This window comes from Squalius cephalus (genome assembly GCF_949319135.1).
Source record: "Squalius cephalus genome assembly, chromosome: 20".
Taxonomy (NCBI): domain Eukaryota; kingdom Metazoa; phylum Chordata; class Actinopteri; order Cypriniformes; family Leuciscidae; genus Squalius; species Squalius cephalus.
The window spans coordinates 25,327,956-25,342,074 of record NC_137141.1 but is presented as its reverse complement, the minus strand read 5'-3'; the positions used below and the strand labels follow the sequence as shown (position 1 = coordinate 25,342,074).

At 36.5% G+C, this 14,119-nt stretch overlaps 2 protein-coding genes across 3 annotated transcripts; one reads left to right on the top strand and one right to left on the bottom strand.

Annotated features, from left to right (window-relative positions):
* Positions 1 to 15: 15 nt before the first annotated feature.
* Positions 16 to 9,423, bottom strand: dhx32b (DEAH (Asp-Glu-Ala-His) box polypeptide 32b). Of its 2 annotated transcripts, XM_079853731.1 has the most exons (12): positions 9,309 to 9,423; positions 8,945 to 9,215; positions 8,431 to 8,624; positions 7,560 to 7,938; positions 6,805 to 7,035; positions 6,595 to 6,688; positions 5,311 to 5,460; positions 3,613 to 3,804; positions 3,090 to 3,230; positions 2,782 to 2,972; positions 2,232 to 2,422; positions 16 to 1,149 (listed from the first exon to the last, which is right to left on the bottom strand). In XM_079853731.1, exons 2-12 carry the CDS (start codon positions 9,185 to 9,187, stop codon positions 969 to 971), a joined length of 2,187 nt encoding a protein of 728 aa, XP_079709857.1. In that variant the 5' UTR covers positions 9,188 to 9,215; positions 9,309 to 9,423; the 3' UTR covers positions 16 to 968. The 2 variants fall into 2 exon arrangements, with proteins under 2 accessions (XP_079709857.1, XP_079709856.1); XM_079853730.1 differs by having other exon boundaries at positions 8,945 to 9,389.
* A 2,117-nt stretch (positions 9,424 to 11,540) lies between these two features.
* On the top strand, positions 11,541 to 13,993 carry fank1 (fibronectin type III and ankyrin repeat domains 1; the record flags this gene model as incomplete). The annotated part of the gene is made up of 8 exons (XM_079854134.1): positions 11,541 to 11,747; positions 11,857 to 11,956; positions 12,135 to 12,208; positions 12,304 to 12,319; positions 12,675 to 12,841; positions 13,519 to 13,662; positions 13,746 to 13,823; positions 13,956 to 13,993. The coding sequence occupies 8 exons, from the start codon at positions 11,541 to 11,543 to the stop codon at positions 13,983 to 13,985; spliced, it is 816 nt and encodes a 271-aa protein (XP_079710260.1). The 3' UTR covers positions 13,986 to 13,993.
* Positions 13,994 to 14,119: the final 126 nt, after the last annotated feature.

Sequence of the window (14,119 nt, the reverse complement as noted above, 5' to 3'; positions counted from 1 at the left end):
TTTTTTTTTTTTTTTAAATTATATTACACATTAATTTTCAACATCAAAATGGGTGTTTCACCACAGGACTGTCTAATTTTAAGACATTTCTAGCATTTTCTGCTTTGATTTAAAAAATGATTCCCTAGATGTTTGCATGACTTTACTGCAGTGTTCAGTTTGAAGTTGCAGTGATATTTGTGCATATGTAACAGCTTAATAAATATGATATAAATCAAGTAGATCATTTCAGAACATTTTGAACTTTATTTAAACTGTATGAGAGCTTTATAGAAAAAAAAATCAGAGATACAATATTAACAATATTTTTAAATGTAATTTCTTATTTTGAGTGAATTATCAAGGTGAAGTGGAGATTAATTAAAAAAAATATTATATTAGCTAAACAAATGCCTTACAAATAAATACGTATACAACTGGGAAAACAAAACAAAAAAACAATTACAGTCTATCACAGCTCTGCTGAACTAAATACAACCAATGGGAAACACAATCAATGCAAAAAGGAAAATAATGTTTCATTGTACTATCATGATGCACATGGCTAAATCACGCATATTATGTAAAAATGCTAACTAGTAGCTACAGTTTATAAAATACATTTTAGACACCATAAAGTCAATGACAATTTATTCATTAACTACTGCACAGCAGTAGGTTATTTAAATTGTTATAAATTCAGCAGAGAGAAGACAACTGTACAAACTGTTATTTCCTAGAAGCATTATCCCGGGCACACTAAATGTTTTTTCTGCACGCCCTTTGAATTTAAGCAACAGATTACATAACAGATTGTTCTTTTCTTCATCATTATTGATTAATCAAACTAATTAGGTGAGTCTATTGAGATTCCTCATTGTGCCTCATACATTCCATGGTTACTGTATAGCAGGCCAGCTGTGTAAGCATCCCGTTTTCACACTGTCAATGTCAGGGTAACGCAGTAGCAAGGTATGCCATTTCCCCAGTCACTGTATGGTACAGCGCTCATGGGGCTGCTCCGCACTGGCAGGGCTGCTGGGGGTCTGGGATTTTCTCACGCCTTTAGATGGGGCAGCTGAACCGTGATCTATAATGTGCTGCAGTACGTCTTTACTCTCACTAGGTGGCAGGTTATAGAAGAAGTACTGTGGCGCCATCTGAATGAACCTGTCACAAGCAAACAGCAAAGAAACTATAAAATTACAATGCACAGAAGAAAAAATTGCTCAAATGGTTGAAAGAAAGAGTAAATGGCTTGCTAACCAAATTAAAAAGCTTCATAAGGACATTTGAAATGATTTTTTTTTTAATGAAGTTATAAGAGACTGAGCTAAATTAAATTATTGTTATTATTAATGACTGATTATTTACAATTCAATGCATGTTTTAAATGAAAATAATTGGCAATTAAGGTTCTATATTGGAATATATTAAAATATTCAGCCAACTCTGCTGTTTTATGCATTTTTATGTTTCTTATTCTTTTAGTTCCATTTTGTTTTTTTATTTATTTTGTTATTTAATGGTTATATTACTGTTTATATATATATATATATTTTTTTTTTAAATACTTTATATTACATATTTATTTAAAGCTCTTTGTACATCAAATAAAATCTTTTTAAGTATCTTTCTTTTTTTTTTAACTTGAACGAGACATTTAAAAAAAATTCTGTTATGGTCCATTAAAAAGAAAAAAATGACATACGGCATTAGAACAACACCAGGGTGAGTAAATTATGACTTCATTTTCATTTTGGGGTGAACTATCCCTTTTAAGCCTTTTTCCTCTTTGAGTGTTGGGGTGTACACACTCATGGCAATTCATAACTATTGTACGTTTTGGCCAGTTAGTGGCTAATTCCTATGAATTCATACGATCTCATTAGTACGTTTGCGTATGGTCTGCTTACGGTTATATGTTTGGGGGTAGAGGGTTGGACCTTCTTGCTTTCTTTTTTTTCTAAAAATTGTCTGCTTCCGTATGATTCAAATTGAACAAGTTAATACAAAACCTTTTCTCATGAGATACATTTGCTCTATCACAAGCATTAACTACAGCAAAGTACTTAATCTTTCAAGTCAGTTTGGAGCTTTTGTTTCTGAGAATTAGCATAGCTAAATGAATAATAATAATAATAATAATAATGAAGTCACTTTCTGAAACAAATGCAGCTGGAGTTGTTTACATTGTGAGTAGTAATTCTGTCGTCTGGTTTTCTAGACTAAGCAGATGATCCAGTACTTACTCATGTGCTGAGATCTGAGAGACGGTTCTGATACAGTTGTTCTCTGACAGCGTGTGCTCATGGTACAAAACCCATTCTGGCAGATTCTTCTTGTTCATCTCGGTTCCGTAGCCAGACAGTGGGTGGATCTGAGCCACATGTTTATGGGTTAGCATGAAGTAATTCCCTGACCCGTCAATGTCCCTCGCCACCTGGAAAACCCAACAGAGAGATTAAACATTTGAAAATGCACTAGAAAAGCACCCAGGCAGTGTTTTAGGAGCACTAAAGATACTTAAATATGTAAATCACTGTGCCATTTGCTAATCTGCCTTAATCACAGACATTACTGTCCCAAGGCAATAATTTGAAAGAGAATTAGTGCACTGGTTTTCACTGCTGTGCATTAACACAGTGCATTTTAGAAAGAGATTAATCCTCTTTGTTATTCAGTTTTAGAGAAACTCTGACCTTTTACCATTAGGAACAAAGCCCAGCAATTTATTAGATATTTCCAAAGTGCTAAGTACAATATTATTCTGTATTATGTATTTAACCTCTATATCCATACCTGCATGAAGAAGCCAGCTAGTAATGCACGTTTGATGTTCAAGCTGTTGTTTTTAGAGCCAAAGGCGGGTAAGGACACTGGCAGCTCTATCCGTTTCAGGATTTCTGTTAGCTCAGAGCGTATCGCATCTGCTGTCTGAAGAGCAGCCAGACTAAGGAAATGGTCTTCACACCACTCTTCCACACTAGAGTCTGAAATACAAATGTGAATGTGAATCGACTATATTAAATCGAGTAGCCTATATTACAGTCCTGTTCATCACATTGGCTATTATAGGCTATATACTTTTTGTGCTTTGCATCACTCACATGGCCCTTCCTTAGCATATCTGTAAGCATTAAATATGTTAATAAGGGTGAAGTGGTCTCCTTCTGCATGCTGGAACCTCTGATGACACAGCAAGGCCTTCTGTCTCGTTTCCACTGGGGGTGTAAGGAAACAGCTCGGAGCTAAATTAAAAAGAGAGAGAGAAAGAGAGCAATTTAAAGCTTTATAATCAATTATATATATATTTTTTTAATAATTAAATGTTATAATAATAATAATAATAATAAAAAAACAAAATATAATATAATAAAAATAAATATTTGTTAAAGTATTGTATTTTTTTTTTAGTATTCATAATAATAATAGTGGCGGAGTAACTGAATGTATTAGTAGAGGTCAAATTATCCATACATTTTAATGGGGTGAAAAAGGTACAATCACTTTGGGACAACAACAGTGATCTGACATGATTTCCAAATATAACTGGATGGAGCAAAGTCATATCGGAAATGCTGACACATGGTGGTACACCTGTTGAGTGGATTGCAACTGAGACAGGATTACCTGTTAGCATGGCAGCGATGGTCAGCACTTCACTCACACAGTCGAATTCACAAGACGCAAGCAAAGTCTTAGCCATCTGTGGCTCGAGAGGAAACTCTGACATGATAATTCCAATCTCGGACAGATTCCCGTCATCATCCAAAGCAGCAAGATAGTCGAGTTCCTCTAAAGCTTGCATGAGGCCTTCTGGATCTATGATAGAGTGAAATCAAATATTTAGTATATTTCAAACTATTAATCACAGTTTTCCAAGTGTGGCATTAATCTATTCTAGAAAAATATGCCGAATAGTTGATAGGCTGATTTAAAAAAAAAATGACCCAGTGGTGTTATTCTTAACTAAAACCATTCAAATAATTTTCGTTAATTGAAATAGCACTGAAATAAAATATAATATTAGATGATAAACTATTTTCTTTACTGTAGTTGAAGTGCTATAATTACTGAAACTCAAGCTGAAATAAAAATAAATTAAAGCTAAATAGGAATAAAAAAAAGACAAAAGCACATAATAAAATGACTAAAACTTGACAATGAAAAAGAAAAATGAAACCCGAAAATAGTTAATTCAAAGTATTAATAAACATATTGTGTATAACACAAATTGTATATAAATAATAATTAAATAAATAAAGCAATTAACTCATAACAATAAATGAGTAATTGTTTTAAAAGTAGTAGACTGGTTAATTTGAATAAAATAAGAACAAAACAGTAAAATTATGGGTTGTAAAATTAAAAACTATAGACCTTTTTCACAGCAGCGCCATCTTTGATTTTTAACGAGAATGAAATCGAGGCTGTGAGGGATAGACACTGTTCTGCTGATGAAACATTGCAAAAATATCTTTCTGAGAAATTACAGTAGACAAAAAACTCCAGACAACATGAGCTGTGGAAAATTATAAGTGATCTAGGAGCTTCATACAACGGATGTAATTGAAAACACGGCAAGTCTATCCCTCACAGCCTCGAATAAGGTCTATAGGTAAAAACCACCTGAGCAAGTATTATTGTGGGAATAAGTCAAAAGGTTCTCAACTGTTAGCTGCAATGCATTTTCTGAATAGAAACGCTTGTTAGTCCGACAGAGCAGACAGTAAACAGACAATAAACTCTCACTAATTTGTGGCATCATAACAAAAGCACCCCACATATTTCCTCAGTTGCATCATGAGATAAACAAGTTCATCTAGTTCATCGCTCTTGTCGTAGCTCCACTAATGATGCCGCTCATCTGACTGGTGCATGTTATGGAAGCAGGTTATCTCTGGAACAATGAACGCAATCAGAGTGCTGTCGGCTCAGCTAAAGCACGGCTCACCACCTCTTAATACCAGCAGTGAGCAGAACAGGCCCATCTGCACCCTTGCTGTGAGCCAAGAGAACCTGCCTGATCCCAGCTTTGCTTGGCTGCTGTAAACAGCGGAGGGTGAACAACTTGTTTGTATTCAGATGGACTGCATAGATTCATGCGAGGGATTCTAGTTTAAGAGTATGAATTATTGAATGCGGTTATCTCCAATATGTGGAAAACATGCATACATTCACTGTTTGAAATTAGTATAATTACACAATATTTCAATAGTAGTGCAAAAAATCCCTTACATTTACATTGAGGGCAGGACCCGAACCAGATCTAGAGTGGGCTTTTTTGATTTGGAAGTAAGAGGTTTGATTAAATAAGAAGGATCTCACCTGGTCTGTCAATGAAGTCACAGTGGCTCAGGCCAGCAATTTCCATGCGCTTTAGGAAGAGCACAGTGGAAGTGATGTCAGACTCAAGAATGTGAGGGACGCTCTCAACAGGAAGTGACGTGTCCTCTTGATACAAACAGAAACACTTGCCTGCATACATGAAACATCTCTGTTATATGATTTAAAAACATGCCAGAAACACTTGTTTTAACTTTTTCCCAGCCATTGACAGAAATTTCCGGCTTTCCGTGTTTTCATTGTTATATGTTAGGGGGCGCTATGACATCTGAAAGAATTCAGAATCTCTTGATCAAAACACAGGCGAAGAAGAAACAGAAACAAACAAATGTGATCGTCAACATTAAACAGTATATAAATCCAAACTGCCTAATGTTACAGAATGAAATGTCGACCCAGGAAGTGGTATATGACTTTATAAGCTTTGATGGACTCGATCTACTCCATCTATGTTTTGATCATCGTTCTGTTTGAACGTTGAAGTTTGGGGTTAGTAAGATTTTTTTATGTTTTTGAAATAAGTCTCTTATGCTCACCAAGGCTGCAATAATTTAATCAAAAATAAATTAACTTTGTGAAATATTTCTAAAATTTTAAATAACTGTTTTCTGTTTTATTACATTTTAAAATGTAATCTATTTCTCTGATGGCAGTTAATTACGCCAGTCTTCAGTGTCACATGATCCTTCAGAAATCATAATATGCCAGGTCCATTTTAGTGCTCAAGAAACATGTCTTATCACAGTCAATGTTGATAACAGTTGTTCTGGTAACACTTTATTTTGATTAGACATTTTGTTGACTATAAGTAACTTCGCAACTACATGTCAACTTATTCTACTAACCCATAACCCTTTATTCTGATAACCCTAATCCTATCCCTGAAAGTCTACTAATGCTCAACTAATACTCCAATGAGAGTTAGTTGACATTTAGGTGCAACGTTATGTAGTCAACAGAATATCTAAAGGGGACGATCAAAAGTAAGTGCAACAGTTGTTCTTAATATTTCTCTGGAAACTTTTTTTTCATTGATTAATTGAAAGTTTAAATGAACAGCATTTAACTGATGTAGACATTTTTGATATTATAAATGTCTTTGCTGATCAATTTAATGTGTCTTTTCTTTGCTGAATAAAAATATAACTTACTTAAAAAAAATACCTACCCCAAACGTTTTGAACGCTAGTGTATGAGGAAATATTTAATTATTTTAAAATTAGTAATATCTTTATTTTATAATTTTAGAAAGCAAAAAGCACTCACCTGTTGGGCCTGCAAGTTGTTTTCGGCTCTCAGCTTGGCTCTTGCTGATTGGTCGAATAACAATGGAGTTGGCTCTGATTCTAGGATTGTAAACCTGTCACAATGAAACATCACTGTTTCATGTCCACCAATGAAAATGTATAAAGCAGAGCTAATAATAAGAAATAGTCTCTGTAAAGTTCTAAATAAAATGAAACAATCACTACATACATATCTTTTTTGCACTCCAGCATCAATCACAAAGCGAATGCTCTGAACGGCCCAGAATAAGTCTTCACTGGGGCTGCAGGTGAGGAAGACTCTCCTACTCTTGCTCTCCTCAGAGAGCACTGAGAGACTGTCTCCTTGCGCAGGGCACAGAGACACGGGCACCAGCTCGCCATGAGACAGTGCAAGATTGACTCCCTCTCGCCGCAAAATGGCATGGGCACATTCAATCTCCTTGAAAATGAAACAAGAAAGGAAAGTTTCTATTAACATGGAAATGGGACCTTTTTCAATTCTATGCTAGATACGTCGAAGGAAGACGGGGACATTTACGTGGCACAAAAACTAAGGATCCATTAAAAAATAATGATCTGCAAGTTGCCTGGACTCATACAGGTTGAGATAAAATATACATAAAAATATACACAGTCAAAACATACAATTTTAGTAAATGTTATAGATAATTATTCTTTGTTTTAAATAAGAAAATTAAATAATTACATAACTTTAAATAACTTTTAAACAACTTTTAAATAATTAGACATTATATTTATTCATAAATTAAATTATTTATAAATATAAATATTAATTATAAAAAAATAAAACGACTATATTATATGATAGTTTAAAGAAAAAATATTCATTTGTTAATTTATAAAATTATTTGTAAATAATACATATTTTCAGAAAAGTCAACAAAATGTAATCAACTAGTCCAGCAGCACTGTCTCATCTATCAACGTTTAAATGTCTCTTACTTGCTCAGTTGCCAGAAATGTCACAATGTCTCCATGGTTTTGATTCTGATGTATCTCCAGCGCCAGTCTAAGAGCAGAGCAGAGGTAATCCTTCACACCTCCTCTCCCACTCCCATACACCACCTCGCACGGCTGTGGCCCTTCCAGCCGGATCTGAGGAACGCTCCCATAGTGTCGTAGCAGTTTCTCAGCGGAGTGAGTGGCGGTGAGGATGACCAGTCTGAGCTCTGGCCGTGCGAGGAGCACGTCTTTGAGCAGCCCGAGGAGCAGGTCTGTGCTGACGGTGCGTTCCTGGGCCTGATCAATGATCACCACACCACACTGCTCCAAGAGGGGGTCCGACATCATTTCCCGGAGCAGCACATCATCTGTGCAGTACCTGCAAAGCAACAGATGTCATTGCAGTGCTATTTAATATAAAATCCTTGTATGCATCTACAAACAAAAATAACGAGCTAAGTGAAGACAGGCAGACACGATTAGATGATAATTTACTTTGGGAATTGTCAGTGTTTTCTTAAGGGTCAGCATTTTCATTAAGTCAGACCCTCTCAGCTGTTCTAATCACTGTTCTGGCTCTTTGTTCGCCAGACTGACTTATGGCGGCTCTGAAAGGTCTGATGAAGCATATGGGCAGCATGGAAGTACGGCAGCTGCCGTGGAGACCCTCAGACCGAGCCCCCTCAGCCTTTTGTTAGCTTTTATATTGTTTAGAAGGACAGGCGCCCCTGAAAAGGAGATGCACGTGTGGTGGTAATGACGGGGGGAGGGGAAGATAGTGGAATTTAATGGACGAAAATGTCCAGGGCAAATGGCCAAATAATGTTGTGCAGGCTTCACATTTCTGAAGATGCCTCGGGATCATACACACCTCAGTACAGTGTCAGGGGAGGAGCAGGTCTGAAGTGGGATGCTGTATCCGACCTCATTGCCGATGTTCACGTCCATCTCGTCGGCCACACGGAGGGCCAGTTCCACCGTGCTCTGTTGGTGAATCTGAGTGCACACTACCATGCCATTCTGATACTGCGTAGACAGGCAAAACTCTGCACACCACTGAGGGATCTAAATGAAGATTAAGACGGATAACACATGCTCAAAAATAAAACTCACAAATAACACACCTTTGGTACTTTCAATGCTAAACTAGTAGTGAATATGTTGTATCTGCCCCGTCCATTTACTTTATTTACATTTGCTTTAAAGATGAAGCAATGTGTTCACATTAAATTCAATAACAATAACCTCAATTCAGTTCAAAATTTAGCCCTAATGTGTCCTTTAGGGCAGAATATGGAATAATGAGTAAAAAAAACATTAAAATATTTCTTTAATAGCATTTTAATGTACAAAATAATATCCATGTTCAAAAGACATAAACTCACCTGAGTGCTTTGTCCTGTTTTAGCTGTGCCAGTTACTATCACAATCTGACTGTTGATCAAACTGTCCATAAACTCGCATTTCGCTCCCCACACCGGCAGACCTTTTCTTTCTCTTAATAGTTTGTAATATCTTGAAGAAAAAGGGAGCCCGTCGAACTGATTTAACTCCAGCAGATCATCCGAATCAACATCTTGAGTTTCGTTGGTTTCGGATAGTTTTTCCAAATCTGTTGATAGCTCCATCTCCGTCGCTTTCCTAATTCACCTCTCTCTTCAATTGCACAAATAAATCAAAAGGAACAAGTTGACTTTTCTGTATACGATACGATTATACGCTCTATTAATTATGTGACATATTTATGACCTTAAATAGATGACCTCTTCCAGATGAGTTTTAGAGACCCGCGCTCAGGCGATACAGACTCTTTGTGACATCAGTTGTCCCGACTCCCGCTCAGCGCACTAGCGATGTTCGATTCGTGAATGAATCGTTCTTTTGAATCGGATCCTTTTAATGAACAAAACCGGTTCGTTTACCAGTTGCACTAAATCGGTCCGAGTGGTTCTCGAGTCAGCATGGTAATAGCATTTTAAGTGCACCAAGGATTTAAGTGAAAAGTTTGTTTGACAGTTTTAATAATAGCCTACACATGATAGGCTATAATTTTTTTTAAATAAATAATTTAATGTAGCCTACTAGGCCTATTGTTTGTTGTAAATGTATGTTTAGGTACCAAACAAGCTAAATGTGGATACATGGGGAAAAAAAAGAAAAAAAAAAAGAAAAGTGTTTCTCAACCAGGAGCCGGGGCCCATAAGGGGGCCTCAGCAAATTTCCAAGGGAGCCTCAAGATGAATTTAATATTTATTAATTTGAAAAGTGTGACATTTTATAACATTTTAAAACACCACAAGCATTGTTATAATGAGTAGCCTAGCCTAGGTCTATGTTTTATATAATATTAAAAATATATAGGCCTACTATAAAATATTTTAAGTCATGTATAATCATGATGTAATTTACCATGGACCACGTGATGACGTAAAATAATCACTGAATCTTTTTGACCCAGTTCTTTTTAACATGAATTGTTCAAAAGAACCGATTCGGTCTTACCGTCATATGCGCACTGAATCACCGCTCGGACGCGCAGCGGCAGAGATTTTAAGCGGTCATGTGGTCATTTAATCTCATCATCACAATAGAGCCCCAGATGATGAAAGTGACTAGTGCAGGGTAAACACATTAACAAGGTTCAGTCTTGATAACCGTAGGCTACTTCGCTCTCATGTTTAAACAAAAACATATGCTGAAATTGGGAAACTCGTGTTTCGTGCAATAAACAATGGTCCACAGATTGCGCGTATAGCCTACTGTCTGCAGTACCAACTGTCATATTGTCACAGTGACGATGATGTTGCTAGCATAGAGAGTTGTGAGAGTGACAAACACACACACACACACACACACACACACACACACACAGACAGCAGCAGAACTATCATCCTCCGTGTGGGGAATTTCTCAATACAAGGACGCTGACTGAGACGACGATGAACCCAGATAGACATTTGATTTGTGTTTCGTGGCTACTAGTTTATTGTCAGGGCATTTTATCAACATAAAAAACATATTTCCAAAAAACTTGTTTACGTTTGTAAAATATAGCCTAATAGAGGAAAACATAAAGAAGAGATGGAAACTGCAGGCCTGGCATGCGTAATGCTTGATAGAATTGTTTACAACTTTTTCAGACAAGCTTTATTCAAAGCAACAACACAAAATTATTTCAATAATTTTAATATACCATATAGGCCTAGTTTTTATTCCTCTCTTATATTTGATTAATATAAGAAAAAACGTATATATATATATTATACATTTTAATAGCCTACATTTATTACAATATCAGGTTTTTAACTTTATGAAGAGCTGCATTTATTTATCCAGTTACTGTAGTTAGTTGGGAAATTATGCTACATTGCCAGACCTGTTTAAAATAAAAAAATTAAAATAAAAACATCCGCAAGTTTTCTCCAGCAACAGTGAGTAAAAAGTAATGGATACTCTTTTAACTTAATCACTAATCCAGGAACAAGCTTTATTCAAAACAACACCACCACAAAATACCTTCAATAAATTAATTTTCTTATACCACATAAAGTTCCTTTATTCCTCTCTTATATTTGATTTATATAATACAAATGTATTTATGTATTTGGAAAATAATGCTACATCTGATCTGCAACAGTGATTAAAAAGTAATGGATAATCTTTTAACTTAATCACTAATCCAGGAACAATCTTCTGTTAGTTATTCTTAGTGCATTGGTACATGATATTCATGACCTTTATTAAGATGAAACCAATAGGCTGCTGTTTACCCATACAGTATATGTCACACCTGAATAGCAAAATCATTCCATGGATGCTGCAGTATCAAATAACTGCATAACCATGGATTGGTTTGGGTTTCAGCCCTTGTCAAAACACGCGTATGGTTAACAAAAAGTAATATAACTGTGTTGGAAATTACTGCAAAGATATGCCTAAAATTCACATCAATCCTACACTTTAATACAAACAATGTACATAATGTTGTTAAGATCGTGCCACTTATTTTCTCCAGCAAAATCTCCAGACCTCCCTCAGGCTCCTGTGATTGGGAAGGTCAGTCACCACAGTATCGAGATGAGCTGGATGAATGAAGAGAACACATCTCGAACTGGCCCCCCTGAACACTGGACCCACTTCTCTGTGGAGCAGATGGACCCCAAAACACACATTCAGCTCCATATACATGTCAGTGTCCTATCTCTCTGATTGATTATTTCTTTAAATACTTAAATTATTACAACATATTTAAACTGTCTTTTCAGCAACACAGCCCTGTTTTGGTGTTTTATCACAGAGGGTACAGAAGTCCAGCACCAATCACAGTTTTAGACTGATGGTCACCAGACCTTCAGGGGAGTGCAGCTTCAGCCCCGCAGTCTCTGTCTTCACCAACCGTGAGATATTTTACCTATTTTAAACCTAGTAAATCTCATTTTCCTTGCTTTTATTGATTAGAAACAAACAAATCTTCAAAAACAGTTTCAAAAGTTTGTGGTCCATTTAAAAAGAAGAAGAAGAAATGAATATTTTTACTCAGCAAGCATGGTTAATGTTCTGATGGTGTGACCACAGGAGAGCCTTTCAGTGGGAAGAACCTCCACCAGGCGTTGAACAGGGAGAATGAGCAGGAGCTGACCACAGTCAGGGTGAGAACCACTGACCATCTGGAAGACCACAAAATCACTTTAAATACCAGTTGACATATTGTTCATAACCCATCTCATGTAATTCCTCTCCCTAGAATGGTCAATGTGGATGTTCGTGACTAAATGGGTTTCACCCCTCTCATGGTAGCAGCACAGAAAGGTTTCACCAGGTAAAATTGCATCTGATGTTTCTAAAGCTAATTTAGCAGCGAGCTGCTGAATCTCCCATTACTCCCAGTTGCTATGTGGTTTCATGAGAGAAAAACACGATTGAGATCAGCATCTGTTTGGTTTGTAGCTTAGCAGACATTTTGGTGAGGCACGGAGCTGATATTAAAAAGAGAGATAGCACTGGAAAAAACAGGTGAGCTTGCATATGCCTTTTCAGTGCAGATGCAGTTTCATGTTATAATCATTCATATCATCTACTCAATTTTGTTTATCTATGCATGTGTTTTTTTTTCAGTCTTAATGCAGGCCTGTTACCCTGGTCACCTGGATATGGTGAAGTACCTGCGTAACTGCGGGTCAACATGGCAGTCTCGAGACACAGATGGATGCTCGCCGCTCCACTGGGCTGTGGATGGAGAACACCTGCCTGTTATTACATTTTTAATCCAAGATGGTTGTGAGGTCAGAGGTCAATTTTTCAGTCAAAAAAAAAAAACTTTAATAATTGAAAAAATTAAGTTATGTGAACTTGACAATTCCACATAACTTATTTTTTTTCAATTACGCATTAAGTTTATTTACTTAATAATATTAAGGCAACCGGCTTCCTCACTTTTTTGAGTTAACTCAACTGATTACTTTTTATAGTATAGATTACTTGTAATTTTCCATAGCTCATGCTGTTGGGAATTTTTTTGTTGTTTTTGTTTCGTCAGCAGAACAATCCAAAAAACAGTAACAGTACAAACCACTGAAGAGATGCATGTCTATCCTTCACAGCCTTGCTTTCATTCCCGTTAAAAATCAAAGATGGCGCTGCAGTGAATAAGGTCTATAGGCCACTTACACTTTTCTGTATAAGTGTACTTAAGTATACTTAAGTGTAATTTTAAGCATATTTCTGAGAAGTAGACTAGTTTAAAAGAAGTATACAAATAGCACACTTGGTGACTTTAAAGGTATTTCATATGACCAGTTATCGCTGATATTTTAGCCTTTAGCTCTATAGCAATGATATTTCACTTAAATTAAACCTCTTTTGACAGATGTACCATCTGGGATGGCCTACTACTCTGTCAAATGTCGAGTTAGACCCTGTATTGTCAGTTTAACGCATCTGTGTTTTTGTCCTCTGACAGGTGGATGTGATGGATAAAGTGTCTCTCTGGACTCCTCTCATGCGTGTGTCAGCCATCAGTGGGAACGCTGCGGTGGCCCCTGTCCTCCTCCAGGCTGGAGTTGATGTAAACATCCGTGACAAGGCTGGCAAGGCACCATTGATGGTATTTATCATCAAAACAGCCACTAGAATTGTCGTGGACAAGATGGATTACATTATTGCAGGCTTTTGGTTGTAATTTTTTAGGTTGCTGTGCTGAATAACCATGTTGAGCTGGTGAAACTTCTGCTTGACAGTGGGGCAGATCACCATTTGAAGAACGAGGTAACGGTCAGATTATGATCATTATGATATTCATAATCCTTAAATGATTAAACAATAGGAGTGCAATAAAACATTCTGCCAGAGGAGAACTGATAACTCTCCAGATAAAATTATATTTACACCCCAATGTAGTATGGAGCAGGTGCAGCGGATATGCCGTAAGCATTTGGGAGACAGGTAACCTGACAAACTATACATGAACGAATTAATGCTATTTTGTAGCTTAGAACAAAAAGACTATTTATGTTTCAGAGCATCATAAACTTGCTGGATAAAATAAGCATGGAAGAGTCAAA

What these genes read in the sequence shown, in the direction of transcription:
- dhx32b (XM_079853731.1), bottom strand. Translation starts at nt 9,187, where the DNA reads ATGGAGCTATCAACAGATTTGGAAAAACTATCCGAAACCAACGAAACT. An exon ending in ACAACTTGCAGGCCCAACAG is followed by an intron (nt 5,461 to 6,594) that starts GTGAGTGCTTTT and finishes TCATGTATGCAG; the next exon opens with GCAAGTGTTTCTGTTTGTAT. An exon ending in TCTCAGATCTCAGCACATGA is followed by an intron (nt 1,150 to 2,231) that starts GTAAGTACTGGA and finishes TGCTTGTGACAG; the next exon opens with GTTCATTCAGATGGCGCCAC.